Source organism: Ruditapes philippinarum, unplaced genomic scaffold (genome assembly GCF_026571515.1).
Source record: "Ruditapes philippinarum isolate M1 unplaced genomic scaffold, ASM2657151v2 ctg1610_1_1_1_1, whole genome shotgun sequence".
Taxonomy (NCBI): Eukaryota; Metazoa; Mollusca; class Bivalvia; order Venerida; family Veneridae; genus Ruditapes; species Ruditapes philippinarum.
The window spans coordinates 602-19,812 of NW_026859270.1; the positions used below are offsets into that span (position 1 = coordinate 602).

Consider the following 19,211-nt stretch of genomic DNA (forward strand, 5'->3'; position numbering starts at 1 on the left):
ATGCCATGTAAAATCATTTGTCCTATATTTTTGTTAACTTTCCTTCAATAGCGAGTCCATTTTTGTTACTATTTTTGCAGAAAAAGACATCACCTCTAACCAACACCTTAAGGACGGTTCTTTCATTCCGACCTAAAAGGGACGTACCATTCCACACCAAGATAAACTTATTATGGACAGCTCCCATTACAAAGTTCTGGTTGACACAAGTGTTTTATTTTGCCTTCCTGGGTATATTTTGTCTGGCCACGTTGTGGCCGACATGTGGGAACCAGGTGCTGGATATGATACTATGGTTCTGGGCTGCTGTTATTGAGATGGAGTTGGTCTGTAGAGTGTACCGAAAATACCATGTAAGTTCTGCTGTATATTACTACCAAAAAATGAGGGATTGTAACAAATAAATAGATATACAATAATCAGCTGAATTATTTGAAAAAAAAAAAAAAAATAGAAAGTAGGAGATTGTGATATTTGTAATACTGAATCCCTCAATTGACCCATGGGATAGCAGGGGAAACAACCCTAGTTTTAATATACTTTTCTGTTGCAGTAGTGCTGGGTAAAGGCCTTTTTTTTATTCCTGAAAATAATAATCATGTCTTTTATGATGAGGTGGATATTTTAGAGACAGCTGACTATCAATGCTATGATTTATATTTTACCTTTCAGAAATATAAGACATTATCGCTGCTTGGAAATTGTGTAGACATATTCCTGATAATGATGTTTCTAGTACTGCTATTGGTTACGAGGATCATGCAGACGTGGGTGGGCGTCTCGGACTATATTTACGCACGAATCTTCATGTGTTTTGGTCTCATCTACTTCTTCTACCGGCTGTTAGGTGTGTACCTGCCTATAAGTCCTACCCTCGGACCAATGTTACTCAGAATAAGTAGAATGGTATGTTAAAGAATAAAGTAATTTTGTTATGAAAGAAGAAAAAATAAGTACTTTACCTAATACTGGTTTTATTCGTGTAAGATTTATTTTTTCATTTCATTGTGAGTTAAAAGTTATGATAAATAGATAATAATCTTCATGTGAAGATAGGTCTTCATTCAGCAACACTTTACATTTATGATGATGATAGGAAATCATTATGACATGAATTACCAAAAACAATATTTTGTTAAAATCTGATACAGCTAATTTAAATGTTTTGCTGTAATGCAGTTATCAATGTCATGCAACCAGTTGTATATAGGCACAAGTCTAGTATGCATGGCTTTCCGAGGATAGTGTTACGAACTGTCCGCATACTGTCCTCCCTACATCACTAGTTTTTTGGTCAGATGATGATGTGTTCTATTTTGTTGCAAAAAAAAAAGTCATTTATTAATTGTTTATTTTTTTAATACAGATAAAACACGACTTTGTGGCATTTGTACGAATGTTTCTCATCTTTATGATCGCTGGGGGTGTGACTATACAGGCTGTACTGTATCCTCATTGGCCACTCACGAAGGAACTCATCAAGCGTGTCATTACGAGACCAATTTATGGCATGTTCCTTACTCAAGTCGATGACCTCAGTGGTAAGCTTTGGATTTATGTTTATTCTTTACAGTGAAAACAGTTTAAGTAGGTTAGGGACGGCAGAATCAGTTACTTCAACTCCTGCTGAAATAAGATGAATTCCTTGAGAATATTAGTTTGTTGCTAAAGCAGTGTTATTGGATAGATCAATTTTCTGTTTCATGTGAAATTACATCAATTCTTTGCTCTTTTAACAGAAGTTAGATCAGTTCTGTTTAACTTCATCTGAAATTACATCAATTCTTTGCTACTTCATGTGAAATTACATCAATTCTTTGCTCTTTTAACAGAAGTTAGATCAGTTCTGTTTAACTTTATCTGAAATTACATCAATTCTTTGCTACTTCATGTGAAATTACATCAATTCTTTGCTCTTTTAACAGAAGTTAGATCAGTTCTGTTTAACTTCATCTGAAATTACATCAATTCTTTGCTACTTCACGTGAAATTACATCAATTCTTTGCTCTTTTAACAGAAGTTAGATCAGTTCTGTTTAACTTCATCTGAAATTACATCAATTCTTTGCTACTTCACGTGAAATTACATCAATTCTTTGCTCTTTTAACAGAAGTTAGATCAGTTTATGTTTAACTTCATCTGAAATTACATCAATTCTTTGCTCTTTTAACAGAAATTAGATCATTTTTTGCTCTTTTAACAGAAAGTAGATCTGTTCTGTTTAACTTCATCTGAAATTACATCAAGTCTTTGCTCTTTTAACAGAAATTAGATCAATTCTTTGCTCTTTTAACAGAAATTAGATCAGTTCTGTTTAATTTCATCTGAAATTACATCAATTCTTTGCTCTTTATCTGAAATTAGATAAATTCTTTGCTACTTCATCTGCAAAAAAGAACAATTTGTTGTTGCTCCTGCTGAACGATTGAAGTCATGAACTGGCCACCTGTATAAAAAGTGTGAAAGTATATTGAGTAAAGGAGTTCTGTTTTGGTTTCATGTGATGACCCTTCATACCCGTAAACTAAGTCCTTAGAAGAAGACGTTTTTCAGAAATTTTGAACGTCATTATCAAGGTCATTACTGTAGCAGAAATTGATGCCAAATGTTAAGCAAGTGTAAGATAGAGACATTTATGAAATAAGATAGCTTACTGAAAATTTATATTTACATCATGTTATAATAGAATTATTTTTTGTGATTGGAAAAAGAATGTTTTGATATTTGTCTTTTAGGTGATCCAAGCTGTTCCTTTGAGTACGAGAATACCACAGGATATTGCCATGCACGTAAGCCTTTTTTTGTTAACCAGGTTTTCCGAAGGAAAAAACTGGTTATTAGATTGAGGTATGTCGGCGGGCGGATGGGCGGACGGGCGGGTGGGCGTGCGGGCGGGCGTAAACAATTTCTTCTGTGCGCAACTCCTCCTACAATTTTCAACAGATTTTGACCAAACTTTCACAGAAGCTTTGTCATCAAGTGACCTGGCGCATATTGTCGGGGTTTTGTGATTGGATAATATTTGACCTAATTATGGCCCTTTGTTTTTTTTCCTTATATAGAATATATAGTGAATAATTTCTTCTGTGCCCAACTGTTCCTACATTTCTCAATGGATTTTGACCAAACTTTCACAGAGGCTTTGTCATCAAGTGCCCTGGGGCATATTGTCATGGTTTTGTGATTAGATAATATTTGACCTAATTATGGCCCTTTGTTTTTTTTCCCAATATAGGATATATAGTGAACAATTTTCTGTGCGCAACTCCTACTACATTTTTCAACGGAATTTGACCAAACTTTCACAGAGGCTTTGTCATCAAGTGCCTTAGAGCATATTGTCAGGGTTTTGTGATTGTTTAATATTTGACCTAATTATGGCCCTTTGTTTTTATGCCACCGCAGCATCTGCGATGCGGTGGCATATAGCGATTCACCTGTGTGTGTGTGTGTTTGTGTGTGTGTTTGTGTGTGTGTTATATAGATTATATAGTGAACTTAAAAAATCTTCTTGTGAAAAACCACTAGTCCAATTTCAACCAAACTTGGCAGGATTGTTCCTTGGGTGAAGGGCTTCCAAAGTTGTTCAAAGAATTTCATTCCATGCAGAAATCTGGTTGCCATGGCAACCAAAAGGAATTATAAGAATAAATTTAAAAAATATTCTTGTAAAGACCCAAAAGGCCTAGAGCTTAGATATTTTGCATAAGGCAATGTCTGGTAGACCTCTAACAAGATTGTACAAATTATAGCCCTGGGGTCAAAATTGGCCCCGCCCCGGGGGTCATTGATTTTCACTATGTACATATAGTAAAAACTTAAAATACCTTCTTGTAAAAACCCAAAAGGCCTAGAGCTTAGATATTTTGCATAAGGCATCGTCTGGTAGACCCTTACCAAGATTGTTCAAATTATAGCCCTTGGGTCAAAATCGGCCCCGCCCCGGGGTCATTGATTTTCACTATATGTACATATAGTAAAAACTTAAAACACCTTCTTGTAAAGACCCAAAAGGCCTAGATTATATATTTTGCATAAGGCATTGTCTGGCAGACCTCTACCCAGATTGTTCAAATTATAGCTCTGGGGTCAAAATCGGCCCCGCCCCGGGGGTCATTGGTTTTCCTTATATGTATATAGTAAAACTTATAGTAAAAACTTCAAAAAAAATTCTTCTAGCAATTGACAAATGCTAGAGGTTAGATATTTTGCATGAAACATTGTGTAGTAAACCTCTAGCAAGATTGTTCAAATTATAGCCCTTGGGTCAAAATTGCCCCCACCCTTGGGGTCATTGATTTCAATATTTTATATAGTAAAAAATAAATAAATCTTATTGTCTGAAGGTACAAGGCTTAGAGCTTTAATATTTGTTAAATAATATCATCTAAAGGTACTCTACAAAAGTTATTCAAATTTTGCCTCTTGTGTCAAAATTAGCCCCGCCCCCGGTGGCCATAGGTTTTCCTTATATGTATATAGTAAAAACTTAAAAAATCATCTTCTCTAAATTTACAAAGGCTAGAGTTAAGATATTTTGCATGAAACATTGTGTAGTGAACCTCTTGCAAGATTGTTCAAATTATAGCCCTGGGGCCAAAATTGGTTCCGCCCCGGGGGTCATTGATTTTCATTATGTACATATAGTGAAAAAATAAAAAATATTTTTGTCTGAAGGTTCAAGGCATAGAGCTTTGATGTTTGATATATAATATCATTTATAGGTCCTCTACCAAAGTTGTTCAAAATTGCCCCCTGGTGTCAAAATTAGCCATGCCCGGGGGCAGTGATTCTCATTATGTACACAAAGTAAAAACAGAAAATAAAACAAATGTTTTCTGAATGGGAGAAAGCTATAGCTTAGATATTTGACTTGAAATGTTGTTTGGTGGACCTGTATCAAAATTGTTTTGAATTAAACCCTTGGGTCAAAATTATGCCTTGCCCAAGGGGACAGTGACCTACTTTCTTGTCCTTTGATGTACAGCAATGACATTTTGACCATGTGCACAGTTTAAGTTGTAAAATTGAACTTTGATATCAGGTGACCTAGATTTTGATGATGTGACCTACTTTCGTGTCCTTTGATGTACAGCTATGAAATTTGAACCATGCGGTGGCATAGCATTTTTCTCAAATGCAATCTTGTTTTTCCTTATACAGATTTTAAAGTGAACAATTTTTACTATGCGCAACTTCTCCTACATTTCTCAACAGATTTTGACCAAACTTTCACAGAAGCTTTGTTATCAAGTGCCCTGGCACACATTATTGGGGTTTTGTGATTGGATAATATTTGACCTAATTATGGCCCTTTGTTAATTTTCCTTATACAGAATATATAGTGAAAAAATTCTTCTGTGCTGAACTCCTACATTTCTCAACGGATTTTGTTCAAACTTTCACAGTAGCTTTGTCATCCAGTGCCCTGGGGCACATTGTCGAGGTTTTGTGTTTGAATAATTTTTAGCTCGACTTTTCTATGAAAAGGGGAGCTATCCTACTCGCCCCGGCGTCGGCGTTGGCGTCACACCTTGGTTAAGTTTTTCGTACCACCCCACTTTATTTCAGAAGTATTACAAGTATGGCTTTGAAACTTACCATACTTGTTCACCATCATAACCTCCATCTACAGACAAGAGTACATAACTCTGTCAAGGTTTTTGACAGAATTATGGCCCTTTTTTGACTTAGAAAGTGTATTGAGCTTGGTTAAGTTTTTTGTACCACCTCACTTTATTTCAAAACCATTGGAGGTATTGCTTTGAAACTGACCATACTTGTTTACCATCACGACCTTCATCAACAGACAAGAGGACATAACTCTGTCAAGGTTTTTGACAGAATTATGCCCCTTTTTGACTTAGAAAATACATTGAATATGGGTAAAATCCACTTATTGCCTTAACCTTTGAGATATTGCTTTGAAACTTTTAATGCTATTTCACATCATTACCCCCATCTGTACGCAAGAGAAGGTAACTCTGTCAAGGATTTGTTTTAAAAATTAAGGCCTTTTATCGACTTAGAATCTTGGTTAAGTTTTTAGTACCAGTCCACTTTTTGACTGAACTGTTTGAGATATTAATTTGAAAGTTGGAATACTTGTTTACAATCATGATTCCCAAACATGTCCAGGAGAAGGTAATTCTGTCAAAGATTTTATTTGAATTATGGCCCTTAACTGTCAATGTTTTGTATTATAGGCAAGCACTAAAAAAGTCGAGCGCGCTGTCTTACGGACAGCTCTTGTTTTATTTAATTATGGCCCTTTGTTTTTTTTCCTTATACAGAAGAACACTTCCTCTGTGGCAATTCCTCCTACATTATTCATGTTTTACATTGCACAAAGTTACATTGTTTGTTTCTTGTATTTGTATTTCAAATGCAACATATTCATCTACAATGGTGATAATTGAAAACCTGGTTTCATGGCATTGCCATGTTTCTTGTTGCAATTTTAAATACTAAAGGAGCTGGATGAAAAAAAAATAAACATGTGGAGGGCATTTCTAAATATTAAAGGAGCTTGATGGAAAAAAAAATCATTTGGAGGGCAGTTAGAAATATCAAAGGAGCTCCTAAGGGGTCTCATCTTATAACCATAAATTGAAATTCTTACCGAGGCACTTAAAATGGAAAAGTCTGCAGAGGATGAATATATATCAAAATTAATTTTCTTTTTCGCGATTTTTGGCCAAATTTTATTGAAAGAGTTTAAACGCTTATCATCTTGAGGTCTTTTTTGAAATACACCCATTGACAGTCTCTATATAAACTACGTAAATAACAGCAGTATATCGAGTGAAAAACGAGTTGTTTCTCTTATCTTTGAGTAAAATCAATATCTCAGAATATATTTCAACACATTTTTTGACACTAAAAGTATTTAAATTGACGGTTAAACAGGCCACAAGTCAGACAATTTTACATATGTTTTATACAGTTAGGTACATAACTGGTTATCTTTTCTCGTAATTCTACTGATAACAATAGCCTGTCGTCTGCTAGTTTCGAGAACTGTCAATTGGTGTCTTGCAGACTAGGTTATATTGAGTCTGTTTATGAAATACATGCACAATTAAAAGAGCATTAAAAGTAACTAGATAGAGTAACATAACAACATGTCATCAATGTATTCCAATTCAGATAATTGTATGGAAGCACTTGCCAGCAGACCACTTTATTACAATACTATTATGATATTAACATTACTGTCTTCGTTACTCTTGCTTATAGATTGTTGTTTATCTCTTTTTCAGCAACTTACTACAGCGGCGCTATCTACACACATCAATGTAAGTAAAAACATTGGGAAGTTTGTTTTGTATTTTCTATTGATGTACTTTCAACCATAAAGACTAGTGTTAATGTTGTCAGAAAAATGCTTTTGTCATTTCTAAGTACAGTAGAACTTCTATGAGTCGAACTTTGTTTAGTTGATTTTCTCAATTTGTCTAAGTAAAATGGAAGTCTCGATTTTTTCCCCTATATATTCCTTATAAAAACCTTTATATGAGACAAAATTTTATGTGTCGAATTTTTCGATGTGTCGAACTTTTCTAGGCACGAAGATGATTTCTGATCAACTTGTGTTACAGGTGTTAATTACATAGCCATGTTTTCTAACAGCCTTTATTTGCGTTTTAATGTGTGATAAAGTGCTTTAATTGTTACCATTTAAATTGCTGTAGTGGTATTTGAAAGTAAACGAGAAGAACTACTTTCATTTGAGAACTTCCGTGACCCGGTGTCGCATGATAATCACACTGGGATATATTTACTATAAGCTGGGTTAGTTATCTCCATTTCCTTTTGTTTTATGCCTTTTGTAACTTGCTTGTATACATGAACGGCTCTTAATTTGTCATCAAATTGAGACCTATTCATGAGTAGAATTCCCGATGTGTCGATTTTTTTACGCAAGTCCCTTCAACTTCGACTTACCGAAGTTCTACTGTATATGTATATTTTATCTGTGTACTACTTTTTCTTACAGCACAGCAGATAAAGGACTTACAAAAGTGCCCTGTGTCCACATTTTCAGCTTATGTCATCACACTACAATATTTACTCATCTGTAAACTTGTGCTGGTTACACTTCTATTTGCTATGTTTGCGTAAGTATTATATTTACTGTTTTTCTCGTCCCAGCTCTGATATACTCATAGATTGTTCCTTTTGATATTGTTATTGTAGTTGCCTTTTAAAAAGATGTTTTTTTTTTAAAATCTCACGCTGTTAATCCCCATTAGGAAGTAAGATCTTTATATAGGATGCCAAATGTCAAAGAAAGTATAAATATAATTTATCTGTCAAAATTTTGTGTCTATTTGTTGTTGCCTTTATATGTTATTTGTTTCATTATAAATTATCATGCCTAAAATAATGTACAAGAGGGCACCTGAGGTCTTTGTCCACCAATAAAGCTGGAAAGTCGCCATATGACCTATACTGTGTTGGTGTGATGTAAAATCCATTTGGAAAAAAAAAGAAATAATTATATTATACACATGCCTGTACTTCTTGAAAATGTTAATAGGATTTTTACTAGTAGCAGCAAAATATGTTTATCCTTTATTCATATTGGCACATTTGAAAGTTCTTATTCTTGATATTTCAACATTAATTCCTCAAAGTTATCTTTGTAATGAAAGAACTCTTTGTATTTGAAAAAAAAGAAGAAATAAATTGTAATCCAGCATCCTGAATGTTACATCCTTCTTTAAAGAAACTCTACTAAGGTCCAAAAACCTTAAAACATAAACTTTGAATTTCTTACATAGATCTGCTTGAGTTGTTAAAACTGACAAATTTGCAAAAGATACTAGAAAATAATAAGAATATTTTTATAATTTTGGAATTGAGTGAGTGAATGATCTGAAATTTTGCACACAAGTTGGTCTTTGAGTACATCAAAAGGAACATATATCTCAGAAAAAAAAGATTCCAGTCTCTCAGTTGAGGCCCCTTTAAAATTCCTTCATACATATTCATACCATATCTCTTCAAATTTGACCTACCTACATTTGTTGCCAATATGTTTATCAATTGTGTTATTTGTTTCACCAGACTGACAATAGGGAAAGTTGATAAGGTGGCGAGTGAAGTGTGGAAGTTTCAGAGATACGCTCTTATAGCTGATTTCATCGAGAGATTTAGTCTACCTCCACCATTTACAGTATTTAGTTTCCTCTATCTGTTTCTGAAAGCAATATATAACAAGTTGAAGACGTGTCAACGAAAGAGTACTTGTTGCTCAAAGGGAAAGGTAAGATAAAGGGGATATTCAATTTTTTTCTGTAAATAAGGGACAAATTTCATGTGATATGAAAATAGATATTTCATTAGTGGCAGAAGTCACAAGTGAAATATGATAATTTTCATACCACAGGATGAAATAAGTCCAGGATTTGTAGAAAAAAAACTTGAATTTTCTGTTTATTATATACTTTTTTCTCTTTTTAGCTCACCTGTCACAAAGTGACAGGGCGCTTTTCGTCCGGCGTCCGTCCGTCATCCGTAAATTTTTACTTTAAATGACATCTCATAAACCACTAAGCCAATTTCATCCAAACTTCACATGAATGTTCCTTTGGTGGTCACCTTTGAAAATTGTTCAAAGAATTTAATTCCATGCAGAACTGGTTGCCATGGCAACCAAAAGAAAAAACTTTAAATATCTTCTTCTAACAAATCCAAAGAGCTAGAGCTTAGATAATTAGCATGAAACATCTTCTAGTGAGTGTCTACCAAGTTTGCTCAAATAAAAGCCCTGGGGTCAAAATTGGCCCTGCCCCAGGGGGTCATTGATTTTCCCTATATGCATATAGTAAAACCTTAAAAAATCTTCTTTAAAAGAACCCAAAGACCTATAGCTAAGATATTTAGCATGAAACATCCTCTAATGGGTGTCTACCAAGTTTGTTCAAATGAAAGCCCTGGGATCAAAATTGGTCCCGCCCCAGGGGGTCATTGATTTCCCCAATATGCATATAGTAAAAACTTAAAAAATCTTCTTTTAAAGAACCCAAAGAGCTAGAGCTAAGATATTTAGCATGAAACATCCTCTAATGGGTGTCTACCAAGATTGTTCAAATAAAAGCACTGGGGTCAAAATTGGCCCTGCCCCGGGGTTCATTGATTTTCCCTATATGCATATAGTAAAAACTTAAAAAATCTTCTCTTAAAGAACCCAAAGACCTAGAGCTGAGATATTTAGCATGAAACATCTTCTAATGAATGTCTACCAAGTTTGTTCAAATAAAAGCCCTGGGGTCAAAATTGGCCCCGCCCCAGGGGGTCATTGATTTTCCCTATATGCATATAGTAAAAACTTAAAAAAACCTTCTTTTAAAGAACCCAAAGAGCCAGAGCTAAGATATTTAGCATGAAACATGTTCTAATGGATGTCTACAAAGTTTGTTCAAATAAAAGCCCTGGGGTCAAAATTGGCCCCGTTCGGTGACATTGATTTTCCTTATATGTGTATAGCAAAAACTTAAAAATCTTCTTTGAAAAAACCCGAATAGCTAGAGTTTAGATATTAAGCATGAAACATCTTCTAATGGGTGTCTACCAAGTTCAAATAAAAGCCCTGGGGTTTAAACTGGCCTCGCTCCGGGGGCCTATATACAGGTGAGCGACTTCAGGGCCATCATGGTTCTCTTTTTTTACCTTACAATTCAAAAGACTTCCCCTTTAATTTTGAGTATTGGCTTAATTTAAAAAAAAGTAGTCAAGCAACATACCAGTGAAAATACAGAAAATATATTTCACTGCAGTGAAAAATAAATTTATACAGTGCAACTACGGAAAGTTAAATTACACATTTTGTTCATCAATATTTCTTTGTATTTCATTTACAAGTACAGTCAACATTGTATTAAGAGACCACGCAAGGGACTGCCAAAAAGTCGTCTCTTAATAAATTGGTCTCTCAATAGAATTCTGGAAAATTCGAGACTTTTTTATATTACAAGTCATAGATATAATACCGTCTTTTTATAAAAACAAAAACTGTACAATATTATGTATGTATTACAGTTTCATAATTACATTTATGCCTTTTAAAAAAAAGTCATCAATATGTGTTTGTTTTTGTTTTATAGTAAAAATTTGTTTAAGATGTGGTCTACGTTCATAATACTATCAACAGGTCATTTTGACCATGAAACAAAGCATATTGTCTTATATTGTTAATATGTTCATACACATCTCCTGCTGAACATACTTTCAAATCATCAGCCAGAGCTCCAGATAATTTTTCATGCAATGAGTTTTAAAATTCTTGATTTTTTCAGCAATTAGTTTTTACACTACCTGATTTCAAGTTCAATAAGGTTTTTATTTTTTCGAAAGGGAGGTCACTCTGAGCACATGACAAAACTGTGCAAATGCGGTGTTGTGATACGTTATTGCTCTGGCAAAATATGTCACAATAAATATTATGATCGGAAAACTGTTTCTTTCTTTCTGATTTTGAAACGATTGCAATTGTTATTCATTTTTAAACGACAATTATTTGTGACAGTCTTTTAATAGATACTTTGACACCTAATTTCGTATATTTTGGCCAACATTTTGTGGCCGCTGGCCGCAATATAAAAACATTGTTTAGTGGAATTAACTTATATAGTAAAAATCATCAGGAGGGAAATTAGTTGCTTAATAAAGGTGGACGCAAGTAAGATGCCGACTGTATATTATAAAAAGCTTTATTTATGTAGTACATGTGAGCTGTTACAATACACAAAACCTTATAAACAGGTCAACAAAGGAAATATAATTGATAATTAACTCCAAATCATGTGCCGCTCACTGCTGTCAGTTTGAATCTCTCCGATTCTTAGTATTTCATTTACAAGTACAGTTGACATTGTATTAAGAGACTACTCAAAGGACTGCCAAAAAGTCGTCGCTTAATAAAGTGGTCTCTCGATAGAATTCTGGAAAATTCGAGACTTTTTTATGTTACAAGTCATAGATATAATACCGTTTGTTTTTATAAAACAAAAACTGTACAATATTATGTATGTATTACATTTTCATAATCACATTTATGCTTTTTTTTAAAAAAAGTCATCAATATGTGTTTGTTTTTGTTTTTTAGTAAAAATTTGTGTACAAATGTGATCTACGTTCATAATACTTTCAACAGGTCATTTTGACCATGAAACAAAGCATATTGTCTTATATTGTTAATATGTTCATACATATCTCTTGCTGAACATACTTTCAAATCATCAGCCAGAGCTCAAGATAATTTTTCATGCAATGAGTTTTAAACTTCTTGATTTTTTCAGCAATTAGTTTTTACACTACCCGATTTCAAATTCAATAAGGTTTTTATTTTCTGGAAGGGAGATCACTCTGAGCACATGACAAAACTGTGCAAATGTGGTGTTGTGATATGTTATTGCTCTGGCAAAATATGTCACAATAAATATTATGATCGGAAAACTGTTTCTTTCTTTCTGATTTTGAAACGATTGCAATTGTTATTCAATTTGTTTTTAAACGACAATTATTTGTGACGGTCGTTTAATAGATACTTTAACAACTAATTTCGTATATTTTGGCAGACATTTAGTTGAGGCTGGCTGCAATATAAAAATGTTGTTTAATGGAATTAACTTATATAGTAAAAATCATCAGGAGGGAATAAAGTCGCTTAATAAAGGTGGACTTAAGTACAATGCTGACTATATTATAAAAAGCTTTATTTTAGTCGTACATGACTGTGAGGTGTTAAAATACACAAAACCCTATAACAGATCACCAAAGTCCATTGAAGTATGGAAATATATATGATAATTAACTCCAAATTATGTGCCGCTCACTGCTGTCAGTTTGAATCCCTCAGTTATCTAACAAGCTTCCATAATGTTTGTGATTCTACTCAGATGACACCCTCTTGTCAAGCTGGAAAGTCACCATATGACCTCTCCTGTGCTTGTGCCCTTAAAACCCAACCAAAAACAAAGAAATCATTAGTAAATGACATTATTTAATCAGAATGTAGTACAAGTTTGATCCAGTTTAGTATGATTTCCACTTAAAGTCAAGTCTTTTTTTTTATTTAAATTAAAACCATTAATTTCATCATACATGTATCTCTGTGGTTGGTTACCTATCTCGATTTCCTGGACAACCAAAGAGTAAATACAAATTATTACCAAAAGTAACCAGCTACAAATTCTACATGTTGTTTTTTAATCACCAACTGATTGATTACAAATATGTTGCTCTCCCTCTTGTGCTTAGCATGTTTTATCAATCAGATTCAAAAAGGATATGCATAAGGATCTGATGACCACCAAAAGGTTGTCACATTCTTGTGACCTTTCAAACAGTCAAACATCTGCGAGCGAGCTATCTCAATTTTGAAAGTGCTGTGGTTTCTAAGTTTAACCTCTGAAAAACCAATACTAAGTAGGTAATTCTTGTGATTTTGAGAACAAATATTGTGTTTGTCAATATAGGCAGCAGGTAAATTAGCTTGTCCATGAAAAATTGAGTCAATTTTTTTCCAATCTACAATTTGTTTTATCCCATGGACTACAATATTTTATTGGTTTGTGTAGTGCCAAACAATAAAAGACTTTTTGGTTGCCTAGTTAAAATAGCTTTCCTCAGGGAAATCTGAATTACAATGAAGGTTCAGCGAATTTGGTGGCAATCAGGGGCCGTATTCATAAAGCTCCTAAGGGAAAAATTTCCCTTAGATTCTAAGATTTCCCTTAAAAAACGTAAGATTTCCCTTAGTTTTTAAGAATTTCCTTAGTTTCTATTCATAAAACTCCTTAGGATAAAAATTCCTTAACTTTGGTCGATTTTTCCCTTAAATATTAAGGTACCCCATGAGCTCCCTTAACTTTTAAGGGAAAAGGTTAAGGGATAAAAATGAAGAAATAAAATGGCCGACTAGGAGACGATTTGTTCATTCCCTTTCTCAAATAACAAATCCAGCTACTTTCCATTTTGGAATCAACGCAGTTTCAATCATAATAGGCCTATCCGATGAAAATCATTCGTACGTATATTAGCCGTATCTAGAAACAACCGGCAACTTCCGTGCTAGTGGAGGCAATTTTCTGAATATTTTTACAACTTAAATAAATGCTTTATTGTATGAAGTAGTTATGTTACGAATGCGGAACTGACTTTTTATTGTCTGACAGAAGAAATAGTTTTATCCTGGATAGCCCAATCCTTACATTGATGTTGGGAGCATGCGATTAATCGGAGAGCTAGAAGTATAATAGTGCTCGGACTGATATTTCGGATACGGTTTGACATCTACAAAAATCAACATTATAATTAATGCAATCAAGTAATAATAAGAGAATATGGAAGAAAATTGAAGATTTATATTCAATACACTGCTGATGAGGTTTCAAAACAGTTAAAAACCTCCAATTTACAAATATACACTCAAGAAAAAGATGGGTACAAATCATTCACCTGGATTCAGGACTTGTTCTTCTAAAAACTTACGGTAAGTAGATGTAAGTTGATATGTATTTCTTTAGTATACACTCAGATAAAAGGGATTTAAGCATAATATTAATATAAGATTTAAAAGTAGTAATGTGACATGATGCAACTAGCGACTAGGGTTATATTTACTGTTTAAAATAGAGCTTTATTGTCTGAAGGGTAGCAAGACACTTCACCCCAAGACACTTCAACCCTCAAGACAATTCCCCCCCCCCCCCAATTCAGTAGGGCACTTCACCCCTCATCCAATTTTTTTTCATTATTTTTAATATTATTTTATTAATAACTTTTAAATTAAGTGACTGAATAATATTGTATGTAAAATAAATAATATTGTATGAAAGATAAAAATATACATAAATAAATAAATAAGTAAACATAAAATGACTAGAAATGAATGAATGAATGAAATCTACATAAATTTTTTATCCACTTATTGTAATAAATAACAAGAGCCTGACCGCCTGGCGGGGGCAACGCTCGCATCACAATTGAGTCAGCACACATTTTTTGCATTATTACCCCATTTTTACCAAAAATGTATTATGTCACCAGCAATTTTGCATGGCAATGCTGTGTGGAGGGTTGTAAACACCCATTTTCCGTTTGTTTACATTGGAATAAACCACTAGAATTGATAAAATCAATGATCACAGGCAATGATTAAGAAATTTTGTAAGACAATATGGTCATTTTCGATTAAACAATATTTTAAACGTTTATGAATGAACATCGAAACGAATCCGTTTAAACTTGTTATCGTGAGGGCCCTAGTGGTGACACGTCGTGTTGGTGACATGTGGTGTCACGTGGCGGCGGTGACATGTGGTGGTGGTGACACGTGGTGGTGACACATGGTGTCACATGGTGGTAGCACATGTGGTGTCACATGGTTGTGACACGTGGTCATTTAATGCACAAATTTGAGAAAATTCAGTAATTTAACCTTCAAGGTCAAGGTCATTTATGGATGAAGGTCAAGGTTAGTGTAGTCTACTGAAAGGTCTTGTCCCAAGGGTTGCTGTGGCCAAGTATGAAGACAATACACCAAGAAAAGTTATGATCCAGGCACAAGTTTGCGGACGGGAATGGCAACGCCGTCGCGACTATAGCAATACCTCTACTTTTTATTTCAAAAAAAAAAGTCGAGCTAAAAAAAGAACAATTTGTATTTACCTACATGTAACTAACAAATTAAGTAAACTTACCGGTATCACATGCTATGTGTTGCCAGTTACATTTGTATTATTGTTTTGCTTTCAAACCACTAAGCAAGGTACTGTCATTATATACATTGTACATGTATTTTACTTAATATATATATCAAAGAAGGTTCAAACATTTCAATAGAATGATCATTTAATTAGTTATATCACTTTCACTTTAATTGAAATTAGTATAAAATATTTAAGTTAATAAAAAGAAAATAAACTAGAAATGTGTCGTCACGCCACGGATGGCCCCGCATGCAGCCAAAATTTCAGATGTTACAATATTTATTTACAATACAGTTGACTCTCAGTAACTCGAATTTCAAGGGACTGTGCATGTAACTCAAAAAGGATTTGACATAGAGTCATTAAACCTTACGGGAAGGTTGCTCAGCATATTTAGTTTTGCACCTGGGGATTTATTTAGTATTTGTAGAGTTATTTCCCTTGACATAGTAAAAACCGTTTCATTATGTTGTTATTTGTTCCTTGAGTGCTTGAGTTAGAATCAACCAACTTTACAGGAATAATGATCAACATCACTAAATTACAGGAATAATAATTCACATCACTGTGAAGCTATGCATGTGGATTTTTTTCCAGTTTTGTTAAGAGTTATTGCCCTTGACTTACAGTTGTATAAATTTGCAATTTTCAACTTGTTCATGCATAGCTCAAAAAGTATTTCACTTGTTGGCCTGAAAATTTACAAGAATGTTGGTCAGCATGTATACTTATGTACCTAGGGGTTTGCTTGTGAATTTATTCAGTATTTGTAAAGTTCTTGCAAAAGATTTTTAGTTTTCAAAAAATATTTGACCTAGAGTCATAAGATTGACAGAACAGTGGCGCGTTGGGGGCACCCGTGTCCTATGGACACATTTCTAGTTAAAATAAAAATCTTTCACCGACTACTAGTACAGACTAGGGCTGTCATTAAATATCGCTATATCATCCAATACAATTTCGATACACACTTTCAAATATCAATAAAAGCTAAAATTTATTTACCGGTATATATCTCTCTATTTTGCCTAATAAGAGACGTCACTTTTTTCAAGTTTTCTTGGCTAACTTTTTGTTAAATGTCGGTGACAAAAATTACAGAAAAAACTTTCTGTTAGTGTGTAGTATTTGCAATGTCTAATACAAGCATGCAAAACACCATGGTCCCAATTCATAGTGCATATTTTTGTGTCGCCTTGAAAAGGTGACATATAGGGGTTACTTTTGTCGGCGGTGTCGGCGGCGGCGGCGTCTGTGTCGGCGTCGTTGTCGGTGTCGGCGTCGGCGTCCGCTAAAGCTTGTCCGGAGCATAACTCAGTCACTATAAGTCTGATTGACTTCAAACTTGGTATGCATGCTTCTTTCAATAACCCGAAGTGCAGTGCACAAGGACCGGTACTCTGCAGTTCTTATTTTTTGAGTTATTGCCCTTTGTTAATTTTCATACTTTAATTTTGTCCGGGCCATTTCTCTTCAACTAAAAAAGCTATGGACTTGAAACTTCACAGGATGATAGATCTCATTAAGAAGAAATGCAGTGCACAAAGAACCAGTACTCTGCACTTCCTAATTTTTGAGTTATTGCCCTTTGTTAATTTTTCATACTTTATTTTTGTCCGGGCCATTTCTCCTAATGTATAAAAGCCATGGACTTGAAACTTCATAGGATGATAGGTCTCATTAAGAAGAAGTGCAGTGCACAAGAACTGGTACTCTGCATTTCTTACTTTTTGAGTTATTGCCCTTTGTTTATTTTCATACTTAATATTTGTCCAAGCCATTTCTCTGAAAGTATAAAAATTATGGACTTGAAACTTCATAGGATGATAGATTTCATTAAAAAGAAGTGCAGTGCATAAGAACTGATACTCAGCATTTCTTATTTTTGAGTTATTGCCCTTTGTTGCTTTTCTTACTTTATTTTTGTCCTGGTCATTTTTCCTCAAGTATGAAAGCTATGGACTTGAAACATCATAGAATGATAGATCTTATTGATAAGAAGTGCAGTGTACAGAAACTGCTGCTCTGCACTTATTATTTTTTTAGTTATTGCCCTTTGTTATTTTTCATATTTCATTTTTGTCCTGGCCATTTCCCCTAAACTACATTGTTCACAAGGCGACACATCCGACTCGCGGAGTTCTAGTAATGTTTTCAAAGTTGATATTTTTTTCAATATTTGTCTCTTGATATATCAATACAAAATTTTCCATCAATGACAGCCCTAGTACAGACAGGAATATTTAGCTTGATGGGAACTGTTTAGGATAGGATTTTGAGCAACCTAGATATTTACACTAATACCTACATTGTATATATTCTAACATAAGTGATAATTGTGTTCTGTTTCTTATTCTGAAATATTGCCTTTGGTTCTGTTTGACATTGATCATTGTCAGGTGGTTTGTACTTGCAAATGATAAAATACTTTTGTTCTTACTTAGTATTCAGCACAAAAAAGTCATTTGCATTTTATTTCACAACTTCAGTTTCTGATTTTTAAACTTTTTTTTTGTGTTTAAATTAACATTAATTAAGTATTAAAATACATTTGCTTTTTTTTCAGCATACTCAAGATATTGAAGATTGGTTTGGAAACTCTCATTAACAGAAGGAATAAACAACAAAACAGAATTTTTTTATTGGCCATTGACTTAGTTAATGAAACGTCATACTCATTATAAATGTGAAATCAATGACATTTGTTGACAATTTGAAAAAAAAAAACAACAAAAAAACAACATACTAACATATGGTATTGATATCCTTGCAATAGTGAAAAAGTGACATCATTTGAAAAAGTGTGATTGCAATTACAGACAGAAGTGATCTATTGAAGATCTTGAAAAGTGTAAATACTAAGTGACAACATAACTAAGTTATAATCTTTGGAAGTGTGAATACTTATTACATCAGTGATAATCTTGGAAGACTCTTTATGTTTTTATCACTTTTATAAATCCATGAACTCATTCTTCATGAAATAAACTTTCATCCTGAATTCAATATATTTTGTAAAATAAAGTTATAAACTTTCACACTGATTTATATTCTTATCCACCATTAAAGATAAAGGTTTCTTTGTGATATTGCATGGATATTTCAAGTTCAAGTAAATATTGCTACTGGTTCCTGAGATGGGGACGGTCGGTTACATCACAAAAAAAAATCAATTATTATTTGACCTTGAAAGTCAAGGTCATTTATGACTTAATTAAGATCAATGTAAGTTTCATCATCTTGAAGGTCTATCTACAAGGACAATTCATTCATGAATAATTAAATTTTAGCCACTTTGGTACATTTTTGTGATATTTTCTAAGTTAAAAAAGACAAATAGTCAGAGTTATGAAACTTGACACACAGATGCATTGTAATTTTAATAATTTCCATATACTCATTGCAAAGTTTAATCGCCATTCAAAGCAAAAACAATTAACAAATTCAGTAATTGCATCTTTAAGGCTAAGGTCATTTAAAAGTCAAGGTCA

The 19,211-nt window shown here is 33.6% G+C and overlaps 1 protein-coding gene and 1 long non-coding RNA gene across 2 annotated transcripts in view; both read left to right on the top strand.

Annotated features, from left to right (window-relative positions):
- Positions 1–707: 707 nt before the first annotated feature.
- LOC132755921 (transient receptor potential cation channel subfamily M member-like 2) overlaps positions 708–19,211 on the top strand; it is a 45,787-nt gene continuing 27,283 nt past the window's right edge. The window contains exons 1-6 of the mRNA XM_060746859.1: positions 708–847; positions 1,367–1,541; positions 2,737–2,790; positions 7,264–7,299; positions 8,001–8,121; positions 9,074–9,272. Coding sequence (XP_060602842.1) covers positions 1,397–1,541; positions 2,737–2,790; positions 7,264–7,299; positions 8,001–8,121; positions 9,074–9,272 — 555 coding nt within the window. The 5' untranslated portion in view covers positions 708–847; positions 1,367–1,396. The remainder of the gene's footprint in view (positions 848–1,366; positions 1,542–2,736; positions 2,791–7,263; positions 7,300–8,000; positions 8,122–9,073; positions 9,273–19,211) is intronic.
- Positions 14,032–18,756, top strand: LOC132755922 (uncharacterized). The gene is made up of 2 exons (XR_009629261.1): positions 14,032–14,501; positions 18,287–18,756. It is a non-coding gene; the product is annotated as an uncharacterized LOC132755922 (long non-coding RNA).